At 45.5% G+C, this 20,785-nt stretch overlaps 1 protein-coding gene across 1 annotated transcript in view; it reads right to left on the bottom strand.

Annotated features, from left to right (window-relative positions):
- Nucleotides 1-19,782, bottom strand: part of LOC134965339 (indolethylamine N-methyltransferase-like) — a 28,322-nt gene extending 8,540 nt beyond the window's left edge. The window contains exons 1-2 of the mRNA XM_063941810.1: nucleotides 19,632-19,782; nucleotides 15,981-16,188 (exon numbers count right to left, since the gene is read on the bottom strand). Coding sequence (XP_063797880.1) covers nucleotides 15,981-16,188; nucleotides 19,632-19,782 — 359 coding nt within the window. The remainder of the gene's footprint in view (nucleotides 1-15,980; nucleotides 16,189-19,631) is intronic.
- Nucleotides 19,783-20,785: the final 1,003 nt, after the last annotated feature.

Here is a 20,785-nt window from a genome sequence, read left to right as displayed (position 1 = left end):
TATATACTGGTGATCACTGTGTCAGCAAACTGCAAAACTAAAATGCACCACAGGTATAGAATGTAGATGGATAGTATACTTAATGACAACACAGAGGTAGGTAGAGCAGTGGCCTTCCGTACCGTACTGCTATATATACTAGTGGTCACTGTGTCAGCAAACTGCAAAACTAAAATGCACCACAGGTATAGAATGTAGATGGATAGTATACTTAATGGATGACGACACAGAGGTAGGTACAGCAGTGGCCTTCCGTACCGTACTGCTATATATAGTATACTGGTGGTCACTGTGTCAGCAAACTGCAAAACTAAAATGCACCACAGGTATAGAATGTAGATGGATAGTATACTTAATGACGACACAGAGGTAGGTAGAGCAGTGGCCTTCCGTACCGTACTGCTATATATACTGGTGGTCACTGTGTCAGCAAACTGCAAAACTAAAATGCACCACAGGTATAGAATGTAGATGGATAGTATACTTAATGACGACACAGAGGTAGGTAGAGCAGTGGCCTTCCGTACCGTACTGCTATATATAGTATACTGGTGGTCACTGTGTCAGCAAACTGCAAAACTAAAATGCACCACAGGTATAGAATGTAGATGGATAGTATACTTAATGATGACACAGAGGTAGGTACAGCAGTGGCCTTCCGTACCGTACTGCTATATATAGTATACTGGTAGTCACTGTGTCAGCAAACTGCAAAACTAAAATGCACCACAGGTATAGAATGTAGATGGATAGTATACTTAATGATGACACAGAGGTAGGTACAGCAGTGGCCTTCCGTACCGTACTGCTATATATACTGGTGGTCACTGTGTCAGCAAACTGCAAAACTAAAATGCACCACAGGTATAGAATGTAGATGGATAGTATACTTAATGACGACACAGAGGTAGGTACAGCAGTGGCCTACTGTACCGTAATGCTATATATTATATTATATACTGGTGGTCACTGGTCAGCAAAACTCTGCACTGTACTCCTATATAATATTAATTATACTGGTGGTCCCCAGTCCCCACAATAAAGCAGCACACTGAGCACAGATATGGAGTGTTTTTCAGGCAGACAACGTATACTGGTGGTCACTGTCAGCAAAACTCTGCACTGTACTCCTACTATATAATACAGCTGCTCCCCAGTCCCCACAATTAAGCAGTGTGAGCACAGATATATGCAGCACACTGAGCACAGATATGGAGCGTTTTTTTCAGGCAGAGAACGGATAAAACTGGTGGTCACTGATCAGCAAAACTCTGCACTGTACTCCTCCTATATTAAGCAATAATGCACAATCAAGTTCAACAATAATGGAGAGGACGCCAGCCACGTCCTCTCCCTAACATTTCCAATGCACGAGTGAAAATGGCGGCGACGCGCGGCTGCTTATATAGAATCCAAATCTTGCGAGAATCCGACAGCGGGATGATGACGTTTGGGCGCGCTCGGGTTACCCGAGCCAAATGGGAGAATCCGAGTATGCCTTGGACCCGTGTAAAGTGGGTGAAGTTCGGGGGGGTTCGGTTTCCGAGAAACCGAACCCGCTCATCACTAGTATTATCCTAATTAATTATCTTTTTGTTGTGTTTTCTGCGGTGGTTCCGCCACTGTTGTCCTTGCCAAATTATGATGGATTCATATTCGGCATTTGGGCAACGTTACTTTGGTTAAGGTTTTTCTTTGCGGCCGCGCAGCAACATAAATTAGTTTATTATTTTCTGTAGTTTCCCCTTTCATTTTTGTGTCTGTCTTAGTTTTCCCCTTGTTCTCTCTCTGTTTCGGTTAACGCCTTGTCACCTATTAAGAACGTGGGGCATCGGAGTTCGGGCAGACCTAATCCGCCCGTTCAAATGCGGCTGCCATGGGCACAAGAAACCATAGTCTCGCAGTCATTAACCGACCACTATTGAAGGACAACGGAATCAGGGTTTTCCGTTAGGGGCTGCTGTGAATCTCAGTTTGTACTGCAGCATCACATTTCTGTATTCGGAGCTTATCTATTGCCACCCTATCTCTCGTGTTCCAAGTACATAGATCATAACATTATCACTGGCAACAAAACAATCAGGGTGACCTTGAAATTCTGTCCTCATGAATTCTTCGGTGCAAGGTCAGAATCCCAGCCAGGTATTGGCTAGTCAGTTCCAGAATCTCACTCAGATAGTGCAGGATTTTACCCTTTGGGTGAGGCCTCAGGAGGATCTTTTGCGAACTTCCCTGAGTGTAGCCCCAGAACCCAAGATGAATCTTCCTGACCGCTTTTCTGGTAACCAATTTTTTTTTCTAAATTTTCTGGAGAGCTGTAAACTTTACTTTCACTTAAGGCCCCAGTCCTCGGGTTCAGAATCCCAGCAGGTGGGCATAATTATGTTTTTACTTGGGGAGACCCACAAACTTGGGCCTTTGGGCTAAAACCTGATGATGCAGCGTTACTCACGGTGGATGCCTTTTTTAAATCGTTAGTCCTGTTGTATGATGATCTGGATAGGGAAGCATCTGCAGAGAGCCATTTACGTGCGTTAGAACAGGGTAAAATCCTTCTGATGTGTATTGTACTGAGTTTCGCGGTTAGTCAAACGACTGTGGCTGGAATGATCCTGCTTTGTGCTGTCAGTTTTGCCTCGGCTTATCAGAAGGGATCAAGGATAGTCTCATTCAGTACCCAGCTCCAGAGACTTTGGATAAGCTCATGGAACTTGCTATTAAGATCGATCGCTGTCTCCGAGAGCGGAGGACTGAAAGAGGGGCTAGTTTTAGGCCTAGTCCATGTGTGTATGCTCTCCCTGAGGATGTCGAGGAACACATGCAAGTGGGTCTGTCCCGACTTTCCTCTGAAGAGAGAACCAGAAGGTTGAATTTATGGCTCTGCTTATACTGTAGCGGCAAGGGACATGTTGCGCGCAGCTGCCCAAATAGGCAGGGAAATGCCCTGACTAAGTTAAAGTTGAGGGGGCTCACTTTGATCTTCAAATAGTCTCCTCACATGATTCCTTGTTAGTTCCTGCTGAAATATCTTCAGGAAGTCAGAGTTCTAATGTTTCAGCATTTATTGATAGCGGAGCTTCTGGGAACTTCATGGATCTTACTTGGGCTTAAACTCTAGGAATTCCGCAGCTCCAGCTTTGTAGACCTATTACCATGCACAGTCTAGATGGTGGCCCTCTCTCTAACAGGGTAATTACTCATCAGATTCCACCATTGCATTTGATGGCGGGAGTGTTGCATTCTGAAAGAATTGAATTTTCTTCTCACCCATTGTCCGGCCGTGCCTTTAGTCTTGGGTCACCCCTGGCTTGCCATCCATAATCCAACCATTGATTGGCAATCTGGGGAAATTTCATGGTGGGGTTCCAACTGCGCTAAGAGGTGTATTACTCATTCGGTATGGGTAGCTGTCACTTTATTTCAGAACTTATTCCAGCAGTTTACCAGGTCTATGCAGATGTCTTCCAAGGGAAATGCAGATATCCTTCTACCCCATCGGTCCTATGACTGCGCCATTGACCTCATTTCTGGTGCTACTTTGCCTAAAGATAGTCTCCGGGCCAGACAGTGACAGACAGAGTCTAAGGCCATGGACGACTATGTGCAGGAAAGTCTAAAAAAGGGGTTTATTAGGCCCTTGAAGTCCCCTTTGAGTGCGGGGTTCTTTTTTGTTGAGAAAAAAACCCGGATCTCTTAGGCCGTGCATTGAGTATTGGTTCCCGAATAAGATTTCTGACAAGAACACTTACCCCTCATCTCTCATTTCTGTGTTGTTTGATCAACTCCGACCGCGGTAATTTTTTCTAAAATTGAACTTAGAGGAGCGTATAACCTCATCCGAATAAGATCTGGGGATGAGTGGAAGACGGCTTTCAGTACACAGTCCGGACATTATGAATATCTTGTGATGCCGTTTGGTCTGTCCAACACTCCTGCAGTGTTACATGATCTTATAAATGATGTCCTTCGTGATTTCCTGGGGATATTCGTGGTAGTTTATTTGGATCACATCCTAATTTATTCTGAGTCTCCTGAACATCATTTTTTCCATGTTCGGCAAGTGCTTCAAAAATTGCGGTAGAATCACTTGTATGCCAAGTTGGAGAAATGGGATTTTCACATTACAGAGGTGTCCTTTTTAGGATAAATAATCTCTCCGGAAGGGTTTTTTATGGACCCTAAAAAACTCCAGGCAGTCTTGAATTGGGCTCAACCCACCAACTTGAAGGCTATTCAGAGGTTTTTGGGTTTTGATAATTATTATAGACGGTTTATTCATGCTTTCTCCGAGTTAGTTGCCCCTATTGTGGCTTTGACTAAAAAGGGGTCTGATCCTTTTAAGTGGTTGCCTCATGCCGAGCATGCTTTCTAGGCTTTGAAACAATCCTTTGTCTCTGCTCCTGTCCTTAGACACCCCAACCCTGATCTTCCTTTCATCGTGGAGGTAGATGCCTCTGAGGTTGGGGTGGGAGCTGTTCTGTCTCAAGAAGACCCCAAGTCGTTGATGCTTCATTCATGTGCTTTCATGTCAAAATAATTCTCCTCCGCAGAGACCAACTATGATGTGGGTAACAGATAATTGTTGGCGGTCAAGTGGGCTTTTGAGGAATGAAGGCACTGGCTTGAGGGAGCAAAGCATACCATCACTGTGTTTACGGACCACAAGAATTTACAGTACATTGAGTCAGCTAAGTGGCTTAATTCCCAGCAGACTTGCTGGGTGCTGTTCTTTACTCGTTTTTAGTTCATTATCACCTACAGGCCCGGTTCTAAGAACACCAAGGCCAATGCCCTGTCACGCTGTTTTCTTCCTGTTTACGATAACCGTTCTCCTGCCACTCCTATTATTCTGGCATACTCTATCCGGACTGCCCTCACACAGGATTTACACACACAATTAGTTCAGGTTCAGCAACAGGCTCCCAGTAACACTCCCGTTGGCCGTCTCTTCATTCCAGAGTTCTTGAGAGGCAGTGTCCTTGCAGAGTTTCACGATAACAAAGTTGCTGGCCATCCTGGTGTTGCTAAAACGGAGTTACTCTCTCACTTGGTGTGGTGGCCTAATCTTTCCAAGGATTTTAGGGAGTTTGTTCTCTCTTGTCAAGATTGTGCTATGCACAAGGTGTCCCGGTCTCTGCCCGTGGGGCAGCTCCTGCCTTTAGCCATTCCAGTCAGGCCATGGTGACCCATTTCCATGTATTTCGTTGTGTATCTTCCAGTCTCTTGTGGTTTTCAGGTGATCTGGGTGGTGGTGGTGGTGGATCGATTTAGCAAGATGGCCCAGTTCATTGCTTTACCCTGATTGCTGTCCGCTCAGGTTTTGGCAGTCTTGTTCCTTCGTCATATTTTCAGGTTCCATGGATCACCCGTTGATATTGTCTCGGACCCAGGACCGCAGTTTATTGCGTGTTTCTGGAAGCTCTTTTGCTCATCGTTAAACATGAGACTCAGTTTAACCTCTGGATACCATCCACAGTCCAATGGAGCATGTGAACCAATCGCTGAAGCAGTATCTGCGTCTTTATACTGCCAAGCTTCAGAATGATTGGTCGGACTATCTTCCCCTGGTCGACTTACAACAATGCCTGTCATTCATCCACCAAGGTGTCTCCATTCTTTTCGGTCTTTGGCTTTCATCCTAGTCCAATTCCTTTACTCCTAATTGTCCATCTTCTCCCTGGCCTTAACTTCCCGCCTCAGAGCTATTTGGAAGAAGGTACACCTTGCTCTTAAGAATGCTGAATTCCCGGAGAATTTTTTTCCTGAAAGGTTCCGACGTCCATGGACATTTAAGGTGGGAGACAAGGTGTGGTTGTCAATCCGTAACATCAACTTCAACAACCTCCGGCTAAGTTGGGACCACAGATTCATCGGGCCATTTCGTATTATCAAACAAGTCAATCCAGTGGCTTGTCGGCTGCAATTGCCAAGCTCACTTAAAATTTCCAACACCTTCCATTGTTCTCTGCTTAAGCCCTATAGTTTTCCAGGAAATTCCCTCGGAAAGATATCTGCGGTAGGCCTCCCGTGGATGTTCAAGGCCAACAGGAATTCCTGGTAGAAAAGGTTTTGAATTCTAAGCGTTCTCATGGTCAGCTTTATTTTCTGGTCCATTGGAGGGGCTATGGCTCAGAGGAGAGATCTTGGGTCCGCGACAAGGATTTGCATGCTACTAAACTGAAAGATGTCTTTTCGGGAATTGACGCTTAAATTTGGATTTAGGGGTTCCTTAACCCTTCCTCAAGGGGGGGCAATGTCAGGGGTGGCAGAGCATAGCACCAGATCCTGGCCGTTGCTAGGCAGCGGGGCTGGTGCATCACTTCTGCCCCTGGCTCTCCATCCCCAGCTGGTTGCTTGGCAACCAGGGATGCCAGGCTGCCGCCCTGCACTTCGATCCCAGCTGTTGCTAAGCAGCCAGGACGCTGAGCGCTGCGTGCCCAGAGACAGGTGCGATGATCAAGGTCTGGGGGGCTGCTGGGTCTCCTCTTATTGGTCTGCATGGCCTTTTATTGGAGTCAGGGCAGTGCATCCCCGCCAGTGATAGCTTCCTGTGGAGCCTGTACCCTGCCTCTGGAGTGTTCCTGCTTTCAGCCAGTTCGTTCCTGCATCCTGTGTCCCGGTTTCCAGAGCCTGGTCCTAGGAATCTGTTCCAGCCTTCCAGTCTAGTGATCCTGAATGTTCAGCCTTGGGGTTCTGTTGCTTCTACGTGCACCTTTTCTGGTGTAGAGAGTAGCGGCTCCGCCGCACCTTACGGATGAAGCCGTATTATCCTAATTATCTTGTCGTGTTTTCTGCGGAGGTTCTGCCACTGTTGTCCTTGCTGAACTACAACGGATTTGTATTCGGTATTTGGGCAGCGTTATTTTGGTTACGGTTTTTCTTGGCGGCCACGCCGCACATAAATTAGTTTATTGTTTTTGTGGTTTCACCTTTTTTTGTGTCTGTCTTAGTTTTCCCCTTGTTCTCTCTCTGTCTTTGTTAATGCCTTGTCACTTATTAAGACCAGGGGGCATTTGATTTCGGGCAGACCTAATCCACCCATTCAAATGCAGCTGCCGTTGGCATAAGAAACCATAGTCTTGCAGGCGTTAACCGACAATTAGGGAAGGACAACGGAGTCAGGGTTTTCCGTTAGGGGTTGCTGCGAATCTCAGTTTGTACTGCAATATCACGCTTCTGTATTCGGAGCTCAACTATTGCCATCCTATCTCTCGTGTTCCGAGTACATAGATCATAACAGTGAGTATATCCTAATCAGATGTTTATTGCAGTCTACCCATTCATTTTGCAGCTGCTGGTATTATACCATAGAGAATTTGATCAAACTTCTGTGTCATAGTGTCTCATACCCCCACGTGCCAAGTCAGTGTGCTGCGTCTCTGGGCCAATGACAAAATTCAAGTGGTCAGTCTGGAACAAGATCCCTAGAGGAGGAGGTGGGCCAACGGCAATGGGGCTCACTGGGGGTTTCCCCTGTACCCCTGTCGGCCAGTCTGACTCTGGCAAGGTCAGACAAATGGCAATAGAGATTGCTTTAGTTAGATATAAAGCATTGGGCAAGTATTGCACTTGTTTTTATTATCATAAACATTAGAACTAGACTAAAGTCAGGTACATTTCATCCTTTGAGATGTTTCTACAATTATGACAATGGTTCTTAAACTGTGGCTCCCTGGTGTTTCTCAGGGAACTTGCAGGGGAGCCTTAGATTTATGGTCCAGGACTAATTCAAATGATTTATGGTCAATGCAATAGGTGCTGGTGGCTGCTAATTATAATATATGTGGACAAACAGAAGCAGGTATTGCCCCTCACCACACAATTGAACCAGAGGATAACATAAAAAGACAATTTACTTAATTTAATATTTCTTTCTTAAGAAACTTTTAGCCTATGGGTGCTGTGAAAAGATTTCTGGTACTGTAGGGTGCCGTGATTTAAAAAAGTTTGGGAACCACTGGATTAGGAGATTTACAGATATAGCCAGGCTCATCATTGCCGCAATGTGTACGTTCATACACATCACAACAATGACTAGCCGTGCCTGGCTATGCCTATTCACACCCATGCTTAATTACATGCTATGCGTATGCATCACGTGCATGAATATACACACACGCATGCATACGCAGCAACTTAATTGCAACCATGACTAGGTGCAGCCACAATGAGTGTGGCTACATCTGTAACTGCTCAAAGTAGAAAACAGGAAATTATAGGAGGTGCAGGTGCCATAAATTGTATATATGATAACAGTACCTGAGAGATTTCTATATAGTCTACAGTACTGACAAGACTGAGCGTTGGCATGCTTCAGGATGAAGAAAGTCCCTATGGTGAGGTAAGAAGATGTTGGTCTAGGCTGAAGTGGAATGCTTTTCCAATATTTTGAAGCCACAAGTTATGCCTGAGACCCATCTACGTGATTCACTACACTACCGACTCAGGCCATGGGAAGACTCAATATACAGGCACAGTGGAATCTGTGGTGGCTCTTAAGGCTTAGAGGCTGTAACAGAGATTTGCTGCACATGTGGAAGCACTTCTGGGATCATCTTATGCTTCGGAGCCAGAGGACCCTTGAGAATACTTTCTTTGTTGCCACATGCTTTAGACACTTTATTTGGGGCTCCACCCGGAAAGTATTTATGATGTTACTAAATACAAAATAGTGAAACAGACATTTATTGTAAGTTCTGTGCAGCTTTTATAATTTCCTCTTATACTGGTGTCCACTAATGCAGAATGCTGCATCCAGGGGCTGGCTGGTAACTCTCAGCCTGGGGGTAAAATGCAACCAATTGGCCCCTGCTTTCCTGTTCAGACCTGATCACAGCCTATAAGAAAACGCACAGCAGCGATCAGGTCTGCATTACCCCCAATGCAGTAAAGTTTTCACACCTAAAAACAATAAATTATTTTTATTGTTCCGGATCTCTTTGTCACTTCTTTTACCTGGTTCTGCTAGAGTATCTCAGGTATAAAGGGTTAGTGCAATATCTTTTAGATTAACACAATACCATACCCTCAACCTTATTTATCATACAATGCAGGGCCAGCTCGCCCCATACGCCGAGTAAGGCACCACAGTTAGTAGGGTGTTGGGTAGTCACAGAGACACACAGCGCCAGCGGACTTTCAAATGTGGCGCCTACCGCAGCCAATCAGATTCAGGTGTCCCGCCCCCTATTCCCATGGTCTATGGCTCCCAACTGAGTCTCCTCCCTGAGCCATGCCCATTCTCTGCCTCCCTCTAGTGTCTCCTCCCATTTGCTTCTCCATGGCTATAATGTTGCTCAGTCTATTCCTCTGTGCTTCCGCCCAGTCTCTTCCCCTATGACTTTACTGCAGAGCTCGGACACCTGGATGCGGCAGCTGGACTTGGGACTCTAGTGGCAGTGACCAGCTATGAGGTGAGCGCTGTGCCTGTTGTATCAGAACCGCCTGTAGCCGCCATGCACATTGCACAGCCAAGTGTCGCCGGCATCTCAGACATGGATGGGATGTAACTACGAGGTGGGCAGGGGAGGGCAGTGCTGTGAGTCATTCCAGCACAGTGTGCCTCTTTAGATATATGCTGCCTGAAGCCTGCATACAGAATTTAAGATTACTTTTATTGTGTGGCTATGAAGGAGTACAGCCATTAATAGATGTGTGAGCACTTAACATTGAATATATGAATTTGTGATTAATTATGCCAATATAGAAAAGCTGAGTGAAACGCTAAGGTGTATCACTTTTTATCCTGCTTGATCTATTGTTGACTTCAGGGGAGAGAGCTACTGTGCTGTGAGGAGAGAGGAACTTTGAGGTGAGGGAGTAGAGGTGCTGCACTATGAGGTGAGGGGAGAGAGGTGCTACAAGGCGAGGGAAAGGAGCTACTGTGCTGTGCTATGAGGTGAGGGGAGAGAGGTGCTGCGCTATGAGGTGAGAGATGTGCTGTGAGGTGAGCTGGGAGTGGTCCTACTATGTGAGAAAAGAGAGCTACTGTGCTGTGAGGTGAGGGAAGTGAGCTACTGTGCTGTGATGTGAGTAGAGAGAGCTACTGTGCTGTGATGTAAGAGGTGGTGTGAGGTGAGGGTAGAGAGCTACTATGCTGTGAGGTGAGAGATGTGCTGTGAACTGAGAGATGTGCTGTGAGGTGAGTTGAGAGAGGTCCTATGATGTGAGAAAATAAAGCTACTGTGCTGTGAGGTGAGGGAAGAGAGGTACTACGAGGTGAGGGAAGAAAGCTACTCTGCTGTGAGGTGAGAGAGGTGCTGTGAGGTGAGGGGAGAGAGCTACTGCGAGGTGAGAGCTGTTCTGTGAGGTGAGAGGTGCTGTGAGGTGAGGGAAGAGAGGTGCTGAGCTATGAGGTGAGGGGAAAGAGGTGCTACAAGGTGAGGGATGAAGAGATACTGTGCTGTGAGGTGAAAGGTGCTGAGAGGTGAGGGGAAAGAGGTGCTGTGAGGTGAGGGGAGAGAGCTACTGTGCTGTGAGGTATGCTGAGAGAAGTCCTACAATGTGAGAAAGGAGAGCTACTGTGAGGTTAGGAAACAGAGGTGCTGCACTTTGAGGTGAGGGGAGAGAGGTGCTACGAGGTGAGGGAAGAGAGCTACTGTGCTGTGAGGTAAGAGAGGTACTGTGAGGTGAGAGGAGAGAGCTACTGTGCTGTGAGGTGAGAGAGGTGCTGTGAGGTGAGAAAGGTGCTGTGAGGTGAGAGAGGTGCTGTGAGGTGAGCGGAGAGAGGTGCTATGAGGTGAGGGAAGAGAGCTACTGTGCTGTGAGATGAAAGAGGTGCTGTGAGGTGAGGGGAGAGAGGTCCTATGATATGAGAAAGGGGAGCTACTGTGCTGTGAGGTGAGAGTGGTACTGTGAGATGAGAGGAGACAGCTACTGTGCTGTGAGGTGAGAGGTGCTGTGAGGTGAGAGAGGTGCTGTGAGGTGAGAGAGGTGCTGTGAGGTGAGGGGAGAGAGGTGCTACGAGGTGAGGGAAGAGAGCTACTGTGCTGTGAGATGAAAGATGTGCTGTTACGTGAGGAGAGAGAGGTCCTACGATGTGAGAAAGGGGAGCTACTGTGCTGTGAGGTGAGGGAAGAGGTGCTGCGCTATGAGGTAAGGGGAGAGAGGTGCTGCGCTATGAGGTGAGGGGAGAGAACTGTTATGTGTAAGGAATTATTGCTTTATACTGTATGTATATTAGTTTGTGCTTATGTTGGCACTGTGTTTTTAATATAACTGTCTGCAACCTATGTTTTGTGAAGAGAGTAAACAGTTGCACTCGTAGTGTTTTTTGTTATGTCAGTAATATGTTTATCATGCCTTGGCTTTTCATCTTTATTGGGCCTTATCATCAAATTATCAGATCTGTAAGGCCTTACTCTCCATGGCCTTATAGTGAAGATCAGACTGCATTTGGCCAAATCTGCACGCTGTAGACATTTGATTTGGGTACTGTTGTGTGACCACGCCTCTTTCTTGTGAGACCACACCCTCTCTTTACTGTTGCTTTATAAAGTTTATACTATCAAGGGGCGCCAAAATCTATATTCGCTTACCAAAAAAAATATGCTCGGGCCGGCCCTGATACAATGCTTGCTTTGGTCACCACAACAATTAACACTGACTTAGCTGACTATATAATAATACATCAAGTTCACAGTACAATATCAATATCAGTGCATCGGGGTACCCCTTCTCCCTTGTTGGTGCACATGTGAAAAATCCTTTGTAGGTTATGTCTCTATTAAATGAGTCTTGTTTTCCTCTGAAACAGTTGCCGGTTACAAGGCTCCAGAGAGTGAAACAACACTAACTAGGCTTCCCCAATCTCTCTTTACTTGTATAAATCCACAGGGATTGAAGGGGTTAATGCATTCTAGCAATAATAGCAGGTGTATCCATATAACCCTGCTCTATCTATGCCTGTTCACTGAGAGAGTAGAAAAGGGAAGTGAATTAGCATTCTCCTGACTAACACCGGTAAGTGCTGCTCCACACAGTAGTATTTGAAGATGTTTGGATTCTAAATGGATAAGGGGACGTGATTCCCCGCTGTGGGATGTAGGTAAGTATGTATGAGTGTGTAAGTGTGTTTTAATAAAATTGTACTGTCACGGTGTGTGTGTCTTGTTTTTATTTGGGTATTTATTTTGTTGTAGAACTACAGGTACCAGTGGGCTCTTATTTCCCCGCATGCTGGTACTTGTGGTTCTCCAAGTACCAGCAAACAGGAGAGGCTTGCTGGGACTTCTAGTTCTAAAACAAAAGACAATATTTTTTTAAAACTATTTCTTACCCTACTCCAGAGAGAAACATGCACGGATCTGACTGAAAATGCAGGTCTATTTGAAAGCTCCCCCCCCCCCCCCCCTCCCAAATTCTAGGCTCTCTCGGCAGTGTTTGACTATTGTCAGCAGTGACTGAGAATACAAATTCTTTGTATATTACCGAGTTGTATAAAGTATAACACAGATTCTCTAACGCCGACAATCTACAGTACTGTGTTGCTTGAACAGTTAGTTGCGTCAGAATACACTAATTTATATTGACTGGTACTGTATGTCTACCGGTGCTCATTAATGCATTAAAGTAATGCAAGCAGCGATTCCTTCCAATTGGTGTTTGTTTAAGCAGTTAGGGGACTCGGACGCTCATACGTCAATACACGATAATTAGTGCACTGTACATACTTTAAAGTCAATGAGCTACATTATTCCTTTCACACATTAGTTGCGTCTGCATACACAAGTGTTTTAACATGTTCTTTTGCGTCTGTATGAACTATTTCTTTTACTCTCTCCGTCTGACCATTGCTCAACTTCTGTTTGTGCGCTATGCAGTACAGGATTGTATATTAACATTCAAGTCGTCAATGACCATTTGTCAGAGCTTGTACTATATATCAATTTGCCACTATTCAAACTAATGTACTCGATTAGTGGAACATTAGCCACCCAGTAGTGGAGATGTGTTTTGCATTCTCATGCCTCAAAGCACCTCTCTGATTAAACTCAGCTACCTAAGCTATTGCCTAGGCATGACTGAACCTCTGTCTAGGTGCAGAAACAGCCAAGATAATGGAGGAAGCATCTGTACTTTCAGCATTGCACATTCCTGCCCACTGTCACCAATGTACAAGGGGCACTCTATGCATTTGTAGATACTGTATTAATAAATACATATACCACAACAACACATAAGACAAATATATGAGTACAAATAAGACATTCCACAGTGAATATGAAAAGGGAAAGTGATCTTTTGTGGGGCGCCACATATTTTCCTGACTGACCCATCCATAGCTGCCTCATTTAGAGGTCCATTTATTAACATTATTTTTACTAAAATAATGTGAAAAGGGGTGTTTTCTGTTTTCACACCCGTTTCACATTATTTAAGTATCACCTGAATGTATTAAAGGGCATTTGGAGCAGTTTTCATGAAAAACGACTCCAAATCCTATAAGCCACAATACATTCCCAATACTTATAATGGAAAATGCAATGTGGCCGAATTTACAAAAAAAAAAAAAATGTGAAAAAATACTGCAGTGTGCCCTGTGAAAATTTTGCAAGCTCAGGCTGGTGAGATCACATGGCAGCACTGTGAAGGCCAGTCATTTGCCCAGCTTTTTCAGCCCATCGGCGATGACAAAAAATACCCCGATGATGATGTGGAGTGTCATTGCAGGGACAGAGCTTGCTCGCAAGCTGTGTCCCTGCATGTGATAATTGATATATCCCTGCGATGTTATCAATTATTGCAGTGCGAGTTTGAGCAATTTTATCACATGACATCTGCATCCAAGGATGCGGTTGGTGATAAATAGGCCCCTTAGTCCTCCCTGCATATATCCTCAATTTTCCCCTCGACTCTCATTACCACCTCTATAGCTCTCGGTCTCAGTCAGTTCCTTCCAAATAACATTGAGCCCCTTGCAGCACTCAGTGATCTCATAGCTCACCCATGCCCCCCCCCCCCTCCCCCACAGTTCACTCACTGACCGCACAGCACACAATGGCCTCACTGTATCAACAATAGCACTTACTGTCCACCTCAGAGACACCCTCACTGTCCCCTTACAGCATTCACTTTCTCCTTCACTATCTACCATGTGTCACCCTTGTCCCTTTCAAAGTTCACCTCAAAGCCCATCCCTTTCCTCTACTATGCACTTCATAGCACTCCCCCCTTCCACAGCCCCTTTTAACAGCCACCCCACGGCACCCCGGCCCCTCAAAATCCACCTCACAGCACTCCCACCAGGGCCTTCACTGTACTTCCCAAGCACTCCCCACCTTTAATAACTACCTTACAACCCCCCTGCCCCTCCAATGCACACCACCTGGCAGTCACCCTCCTTCAATGCCCATGTCAAAGTACCCCTCCCTATTTTTCTGTCCATCTATCACAGAACTCCCCCTTCACTATCCACCCCACACAGCACCCCCTACAATGTCCATCTCACATCACTCCCTAACCCTTTCAATGTCCACCTCACAGCATCTCCCTTCAATGCGCTCCCCTTCAACAACCATCACACATCAACCCCTACTCAAGCCCCATCAGTATCCACCCCACAGCAGTCTCTCTCTCCCACACCCAGTCCACAGCAATCTCCCTGGTTCCTCCAATAACCACCCCTCAGCAGCACAAACAAATTTACCTGCTCTACTTTTGCCTAGTCTCCTGTGACTGCCCAGCTCTTCTTGTCCAATGATGGCAAGCTCCCCAGCGGCTGCACACAGCAGCCCGATGCACATGCATAGTTACACCTGACTGACAGTGAGAGAGGAGCTCAGGGAGGCGGAGCTGTCTGGCCAGGTTATCTTATTGTGTTATAGTGCAGGGTGGCCAGGCAGCGAGCATCCTCTCTGCTTACCTCCTTCCTGCTTCCCACAGCCAGCCATGTGCAAACAAAGTGTGGCTGCAGGTAGCCTAGGAGCTAAGACGGCAGATGGCAACATGCCCCCCAATCCCAGCCTGCCACAGGCTGCATCACACCTATAAAAATAGATGCCAGTACTTTAATTGATCTGACTTAATAATATGTTCATTCATTGACCACAAGAAGTCAATAATAAACAGCTAACAGAATGGTTCCTCATACTGCAGCCAGACTCACAACAGTTATGTGATATAAGGCTCCTTTTGATTAATTTCTGTCTATATTCTGTAAAGAGCAGCTTCATGTCCCTCAGTAAAGGTTTTTTTTTATTTTACCTATTGCTCTCCTTCAGGAGAGAAGAGAAGAAGAATCCATATGGATGGCAATGGATGAAATTGAAACCCAGGGATTTGGGAAAGTTGTTTATTTCAAATGAAAGAGTTCAACAGTAATGGGTTTCATAATATTAGCTAAATCTGTTGAAATACATATAAAAAGGAGACCATAGAGGTCATTCAGATGTGATTGCTGGGCTGCGTTTTTTTATGCTGTCCTGCATTTAGATTGTGGCTGCCTACAGGGGGAGTGTATTTTTGCTGTGCAAGTGTGCAAAGCTATGTGTACGCCGAGCTGCTAAAATTCTGTGTGTGCAGTCTGTAAGCAGCCCGGGACTTACTCTTCCAGTGCGATTGAATCAGGCTGATTATGGCCAGAGCTGACGTCAGACACCCTCCCTGAAAATAATTGGGAATGCCTGCATTTTCCAGAACACTCCCCGAAAATGGTTAGTTACCACCCACAAATGGCTTCCTCCTGTCAATCATCTTGCGAATACCCATGCAAATGGATTTTTCGCACCATCCCGTCGCTGACCGACAATCTCAGTTGTTGACTGACGCGCATGCGAATTGCAGTGCATACGCACGCGCAGTTAGGACCTGATCGCACAGCAGCTATCAGATCTGAATTACCCCCAATGGCATGAGTTGTACAACAGATATTTCTTTCATCCTAGGCTAAATGAGGCCCAGTGTAAAGCATTTGGAAAAATGTACTGAGTGCTGACACTGGGTTTACAGTGATAGATGTTTTGGAAAATATGTTTTCTTACCTGGTTCCTTCTGTGCATTTAACATATTCCATTATGTGAGACCAATCAAATGCTCCGGTACGTGTGTTAATCCATTTGTTCAGCTCCATAATACATTGCTCAGAGCATTTCAGCACAAGGATCTGTTTGAAATATCCACTGGCTGTATAGAGTTGATGAATGAAGGATCCAGTACTGATGTCAATCAAAAGGTCTCCCTTAATGTGACCTGCAGGGAAAGATCCCAGTGATTACAGAGTGTAATATAATATGTGGCATCTACAGTACTTTACTATGCATCATTCTGTAATGTCCTGTTACAGGTAGAGATATGTGGGTTCGGATTAACTTTTTTTTTGCCAAATTTATTGCAAGTTTGGATTTATCCATATTTATCTTATTGGTTATACAAAACAAGTGAGAACCCGCACATCCCTAGATACAGGTAAGCCACTTCCTCACAACACACCTGTTGCTGCTTCAGTGTATGAGGTATGCAAGTACTTCTTTGATCAGCATTTCCAGTAACTGGAGCCACCTTTCCAGCATAAACACACAGACATTTACAGACCTCATTAGTGTCCATAATGTGCCATAATTTGATCTCTTAGGAAACATGCACACTTAGATATCACCTATGCCTGGCGTGTGTGAGTTAACAGTTCCCTCTGCTAGTGTCTATTACACAGGGCCGTTTGTAGACCTTGTGGCTCCCAGGGCGAAAGTTTCTTTTGGCGCCCCCCCCCCCCCAGAGGTGAAATAGAGTTAGTGCACGCCGCAGGCGCGCACCAAAAATAGGGACGTGGTTTCATAGGGAAGGGGCGGGGTCAGTTTTGCTCCCTGTAGTTTTGCCCCGAGTAGCTGTTGTGACCCCAGTACTGCACCCTCAGTAGTTGTGTCCCCAGTAGCTGTTGTGCCCCCAGTAGCTATACCCCTTGCAGCTGTGCGCCCAGTACTGCACCCTCAGTAGTTGTGCCCACAGTAGTTGTTGCACCCCCTACAGCTGTGCCCCCAGTAGTTTTTCCCCCAGTACTGTGCCCTCGTTAGTTGTGCCTCCATTAGTTGTTGGGCTCCCTGCAGCTGTGCCCCCAGTACTGTGCCCTCATTAGTTTTGCCCCCAGTAGCTGTTGTGCCCCCATTAGTTTTGCCCCCAGTAGCTGTTGTGCCCCCATTAGTTTTGCCCCTAGTAGCTGTTGTGCCCCCAGTAGCTGTTGTGCTCCCATTAGTTTTGCCCCCAGTAGCTGTTGTGCCCCCATTAGTTTTGCCCCCAGTATCTGTTGTGCCCCCATTACTTTAGCCCCCATTGCTGTGCCCCTAGTAAAAAAAAATATCAAGAATACTCACCAGCCCCGTTCCTGTTTCCTGACCACTGCTGCCATCTGCCTTCGGCTGCCAGCGCCACTCCTCGGATCCATAGGAGCGCATAGACACTAGAGGTCAATTATGACCCCTAGCGTCTATGACTGTCCTAAACTGCCGTGCGGTGCGTGATGACGTCAGGTGCACCGCACGACAGGCTCCAGTAGCAGGGAAAGGTGTCTAGTTTCCCTTCGCGGAGAGGACCTTCCCTAACCACCGCCGTCGCCATCTGGACACAGTAGCGGCTCTTGCCACGGCGGCGGCGCCCTTGGGACAGCAGCACCCCGGGCAAAAGTCCTGCTTTCCTGTGGCAAGAGCCGCTACTACTATTACAATGCAATACACCTAGCCCGTACCAGGAGAGTGTGCAGATTAATATGAAATGCAACACTTGTATATCTGTGTGCAAATGAGTCTGTATGTGAAGCACAACAGAACTTGGAATGAAAAAGTGTTGCTGCTGCATTGTAGCACTTCAAAAACAGATTTAGAAACTCTTTACCTGGGCACAGCCATGTCTGAGGGTACTGGCAGGGGCCTGGGCCAGCTGTTGAGAAGGATAAATGCTCCTGTCCATAGAGTATGCATAGTGTTCCTCATTCATTTTTTTAGAGGTGCATGGCCAAACCCCCAGGATTTGGCCACACCCCCTGTATCTTCCAGGCCCTATATATGTTTTGCCAGCTCTTCCCATCTCAGCTCTACTCTAGGTAGGAAGCTTTTTGAGCATTGTATTTCATTCTTTTATGGGGACCATGCAGCTTTAAGGGGGGCTAAAACTGTACACACTGCACCCCTTTCTTTACTTGTTTACCAACCCCAGCAAACTCTCCTCCTAGGCCTTCTTTCCCACACCCACTGTTTACCCCATCTGTGTCACCCTTGTTTATCTGCCCCTCCCATTTAGAATTTAAGCTCTCTTGAGCAGGGCATTCTACCCTCATGTGATTTTCCTTCTCTTACTTATCTATCTTCTACTCCATCCTCCCTAGCGATGGCACAGTCCCACATCCTACTCTGGTAACATCATGCTGGCCCTTTTCCTGCCACTGCCCTGACTTCAAGCTCTGAGGGGGGACCCAGATGGTGTGACCACAAATTACATCCAACAAGGGAACTAGCTATTGAGTTACAGTAGCTTGCACATGGGCTGGTGGCTACACTTAATGTGAGGAGATCCTGTACCATGTCTTGGGGTCTGGTACTGTGCAGCCAGGGATCCTGTGACCCTGGAGTAAGACCTGGGATTGTCATGGCTAACAGGGATCCTCCCACCCAACTTTAAGACCTGGGAGTATCATGGCTGACAGGGATCCTCCCACCAAACTGTAAGACCTGGGGGTATCCTGGCTGACAGGGATCCTCCCACCCTACTGTAAGACCCCTCTGTTTGCAGTGCACTCTGTCCTGTATAAAGAGTGGTAGGGAGGAGGAATTATATTATTTTTATGTCAGACAGGAGGGGTGCCAAATTGCTGCCTTGTCCTGGGTGACAAAATTCCTAGTTTTGTCCCTGGTCAATCCCACCTACTTTTTAGTTGGTCTTGTCTGAGGCCATTTCAAGTGCTCAATTTGCCCTTCTAGTCCTTGTCATCTGACAGTGTGATTACACAGGGTTCTTCAATCCTTACTCAATACACTGTAACTACAGTATGTAAGTGGGCAGATCTAATGACATAATGCATACAGATGAAGCCTCACTCATCTATCTATCTCTGGCATTTGGCGTATATGGCACGGTGTATGGCATTACTGCCGAGTGTAATACTAGTGATCATCCACCAGATTTTGCTTTTAAAATGCACTGCTGCCCATGCATGAGGTGTCAAATAAAATACTATAGTGCAAGAATCACCATTGTGCATGCGGGAGGTCTCCATTGAAATACACTATAGCGCAAGAACTACTTATGTAGTACTATGTTAAATAGACATTTCAGTGGACAGATATAATGATGTAATGCATATTCCTAACACTCAATGGCAATCAGTATGTACTGTACACAGTCATGTTCCATCATCAAAGACAGACTCATAGGCATTGCATTTAGCAAATTAAAAAACGAATTATTAACTTTAACAACTGCATAGAAATATATAATCTTAGCTCCATCATAAAGTATCATTATTACAATTTATTTATATAGTCGAGCATTTTATACAGCACTGTACAGAGAATATAATTGTCATGCACATCAGTCCCTGCTCCATTCGAGAATACAGTCTAAATTCCCTAACACAATGTACATGCAATCACTCACACTAGGGTAAGTTGGTCAGTATAGTATACATACTGTCAGTATAATATACATACCCTCACTGAATACATGGTGAAAACATTCCATTGGAAATTTAATTGTATCGTCTGCAAAGGCCATGCCTGGTTTACTAGATAAATATGTGTCCAGATGTTCTCTAGAATCAATGCCGTGTACAGGATAGAATTTATGGGTGCTGGCATCCATCTTGTATTACTGTGTCACAGGCTGTCTGATGCTCACGTCTATTAATTTACTGGCTCAGGAATTCTGTTTATATACACTAGGATCCAGTTATTTATATTCATTAGTAACCAGGATATCAGTGTTATCATATGATGGTTTATCAGCCTCAGTAGCTGTCATGGGAATGCAGGTGACAGTGTGATCATCTCCTAAAGTAAAATAAATAAAAATGTTTGGAAAGTCCCTGTATACAGACACAATTGTTCCACCCAGTGGGCCAGTGAGATATTCATACATATTTAGCAGGAAATAAAATGTGGGTATCTTGGGGTGGGCTACATGGTGAAATACATTTTCTAGTTTTGTTATAATACAGACTGCTTTGGCCTTATTGATGATATGATTGAGGATGGAGAAATCCTCAGTGGGATTAAAGGTAATATGTTGGTAACACAGTTTGTCCTCTAACTGATGTTACGCTTCCTTTAGATGTAGTTCTGTGGGCTATAATACAATATTTCACCCTTTATCTGAAGGTTTTATCACAACATCAGGCCATTCTTTGATTTTAGTTAAGGGCTTTCTGTTCTCCTCAGTTCCTCATCAGAAGTTAATAATAATTCATGGGTAGAAGATTCTGAACGAGAAAACCAATAATCAACTGTTGGTTGGAAATATAAGGGTAGATGTATTAAGCATGGACAAGTGATAAAACAGTGAAAAAGAAATGACATTGAGGCTATCAACACCACTTCCTTATCCTCCCTGCTCGACTCCCTTCTCTCTCCTATACTGTCTCTCTCATATTCTGAACATGCCACTTCCTATACAAGGCTTCACTTACTTCTGCTCTTAACTCCGTCGCTCCACTAACCACCATTCACCTTCAAAGATCAACACCTAACCCATGGCCCACCAAATGCTCCAGGTATCTGCAAAAATGCTCACGTAATACTGAGGGACAGTGGAGAAAGTCACGCTCTAAGGCAGACTTCCTCCATTTCAAACGTATGCTATCATCTTT

Source organism: Pseudophryne corroboree, chromosome 10 (genome assembly GCF_028390025.1).
Source record: "Pseudophryne corroboree isolate aPseCor3 chromosome 10, aPseCor3.hap2, whole genome shotgun sequence".
NCBI classification, from domain to species: domain Eukaryota; kingdom Metazoa; phylum Chordata; class Amphibia; order Anura; family Myobatrachidae; genus Pseudophryne; species Pseudophryne corroboree.
This window is presented reverse-complemented; position numbering and strand designations above follow the sequence as displayed.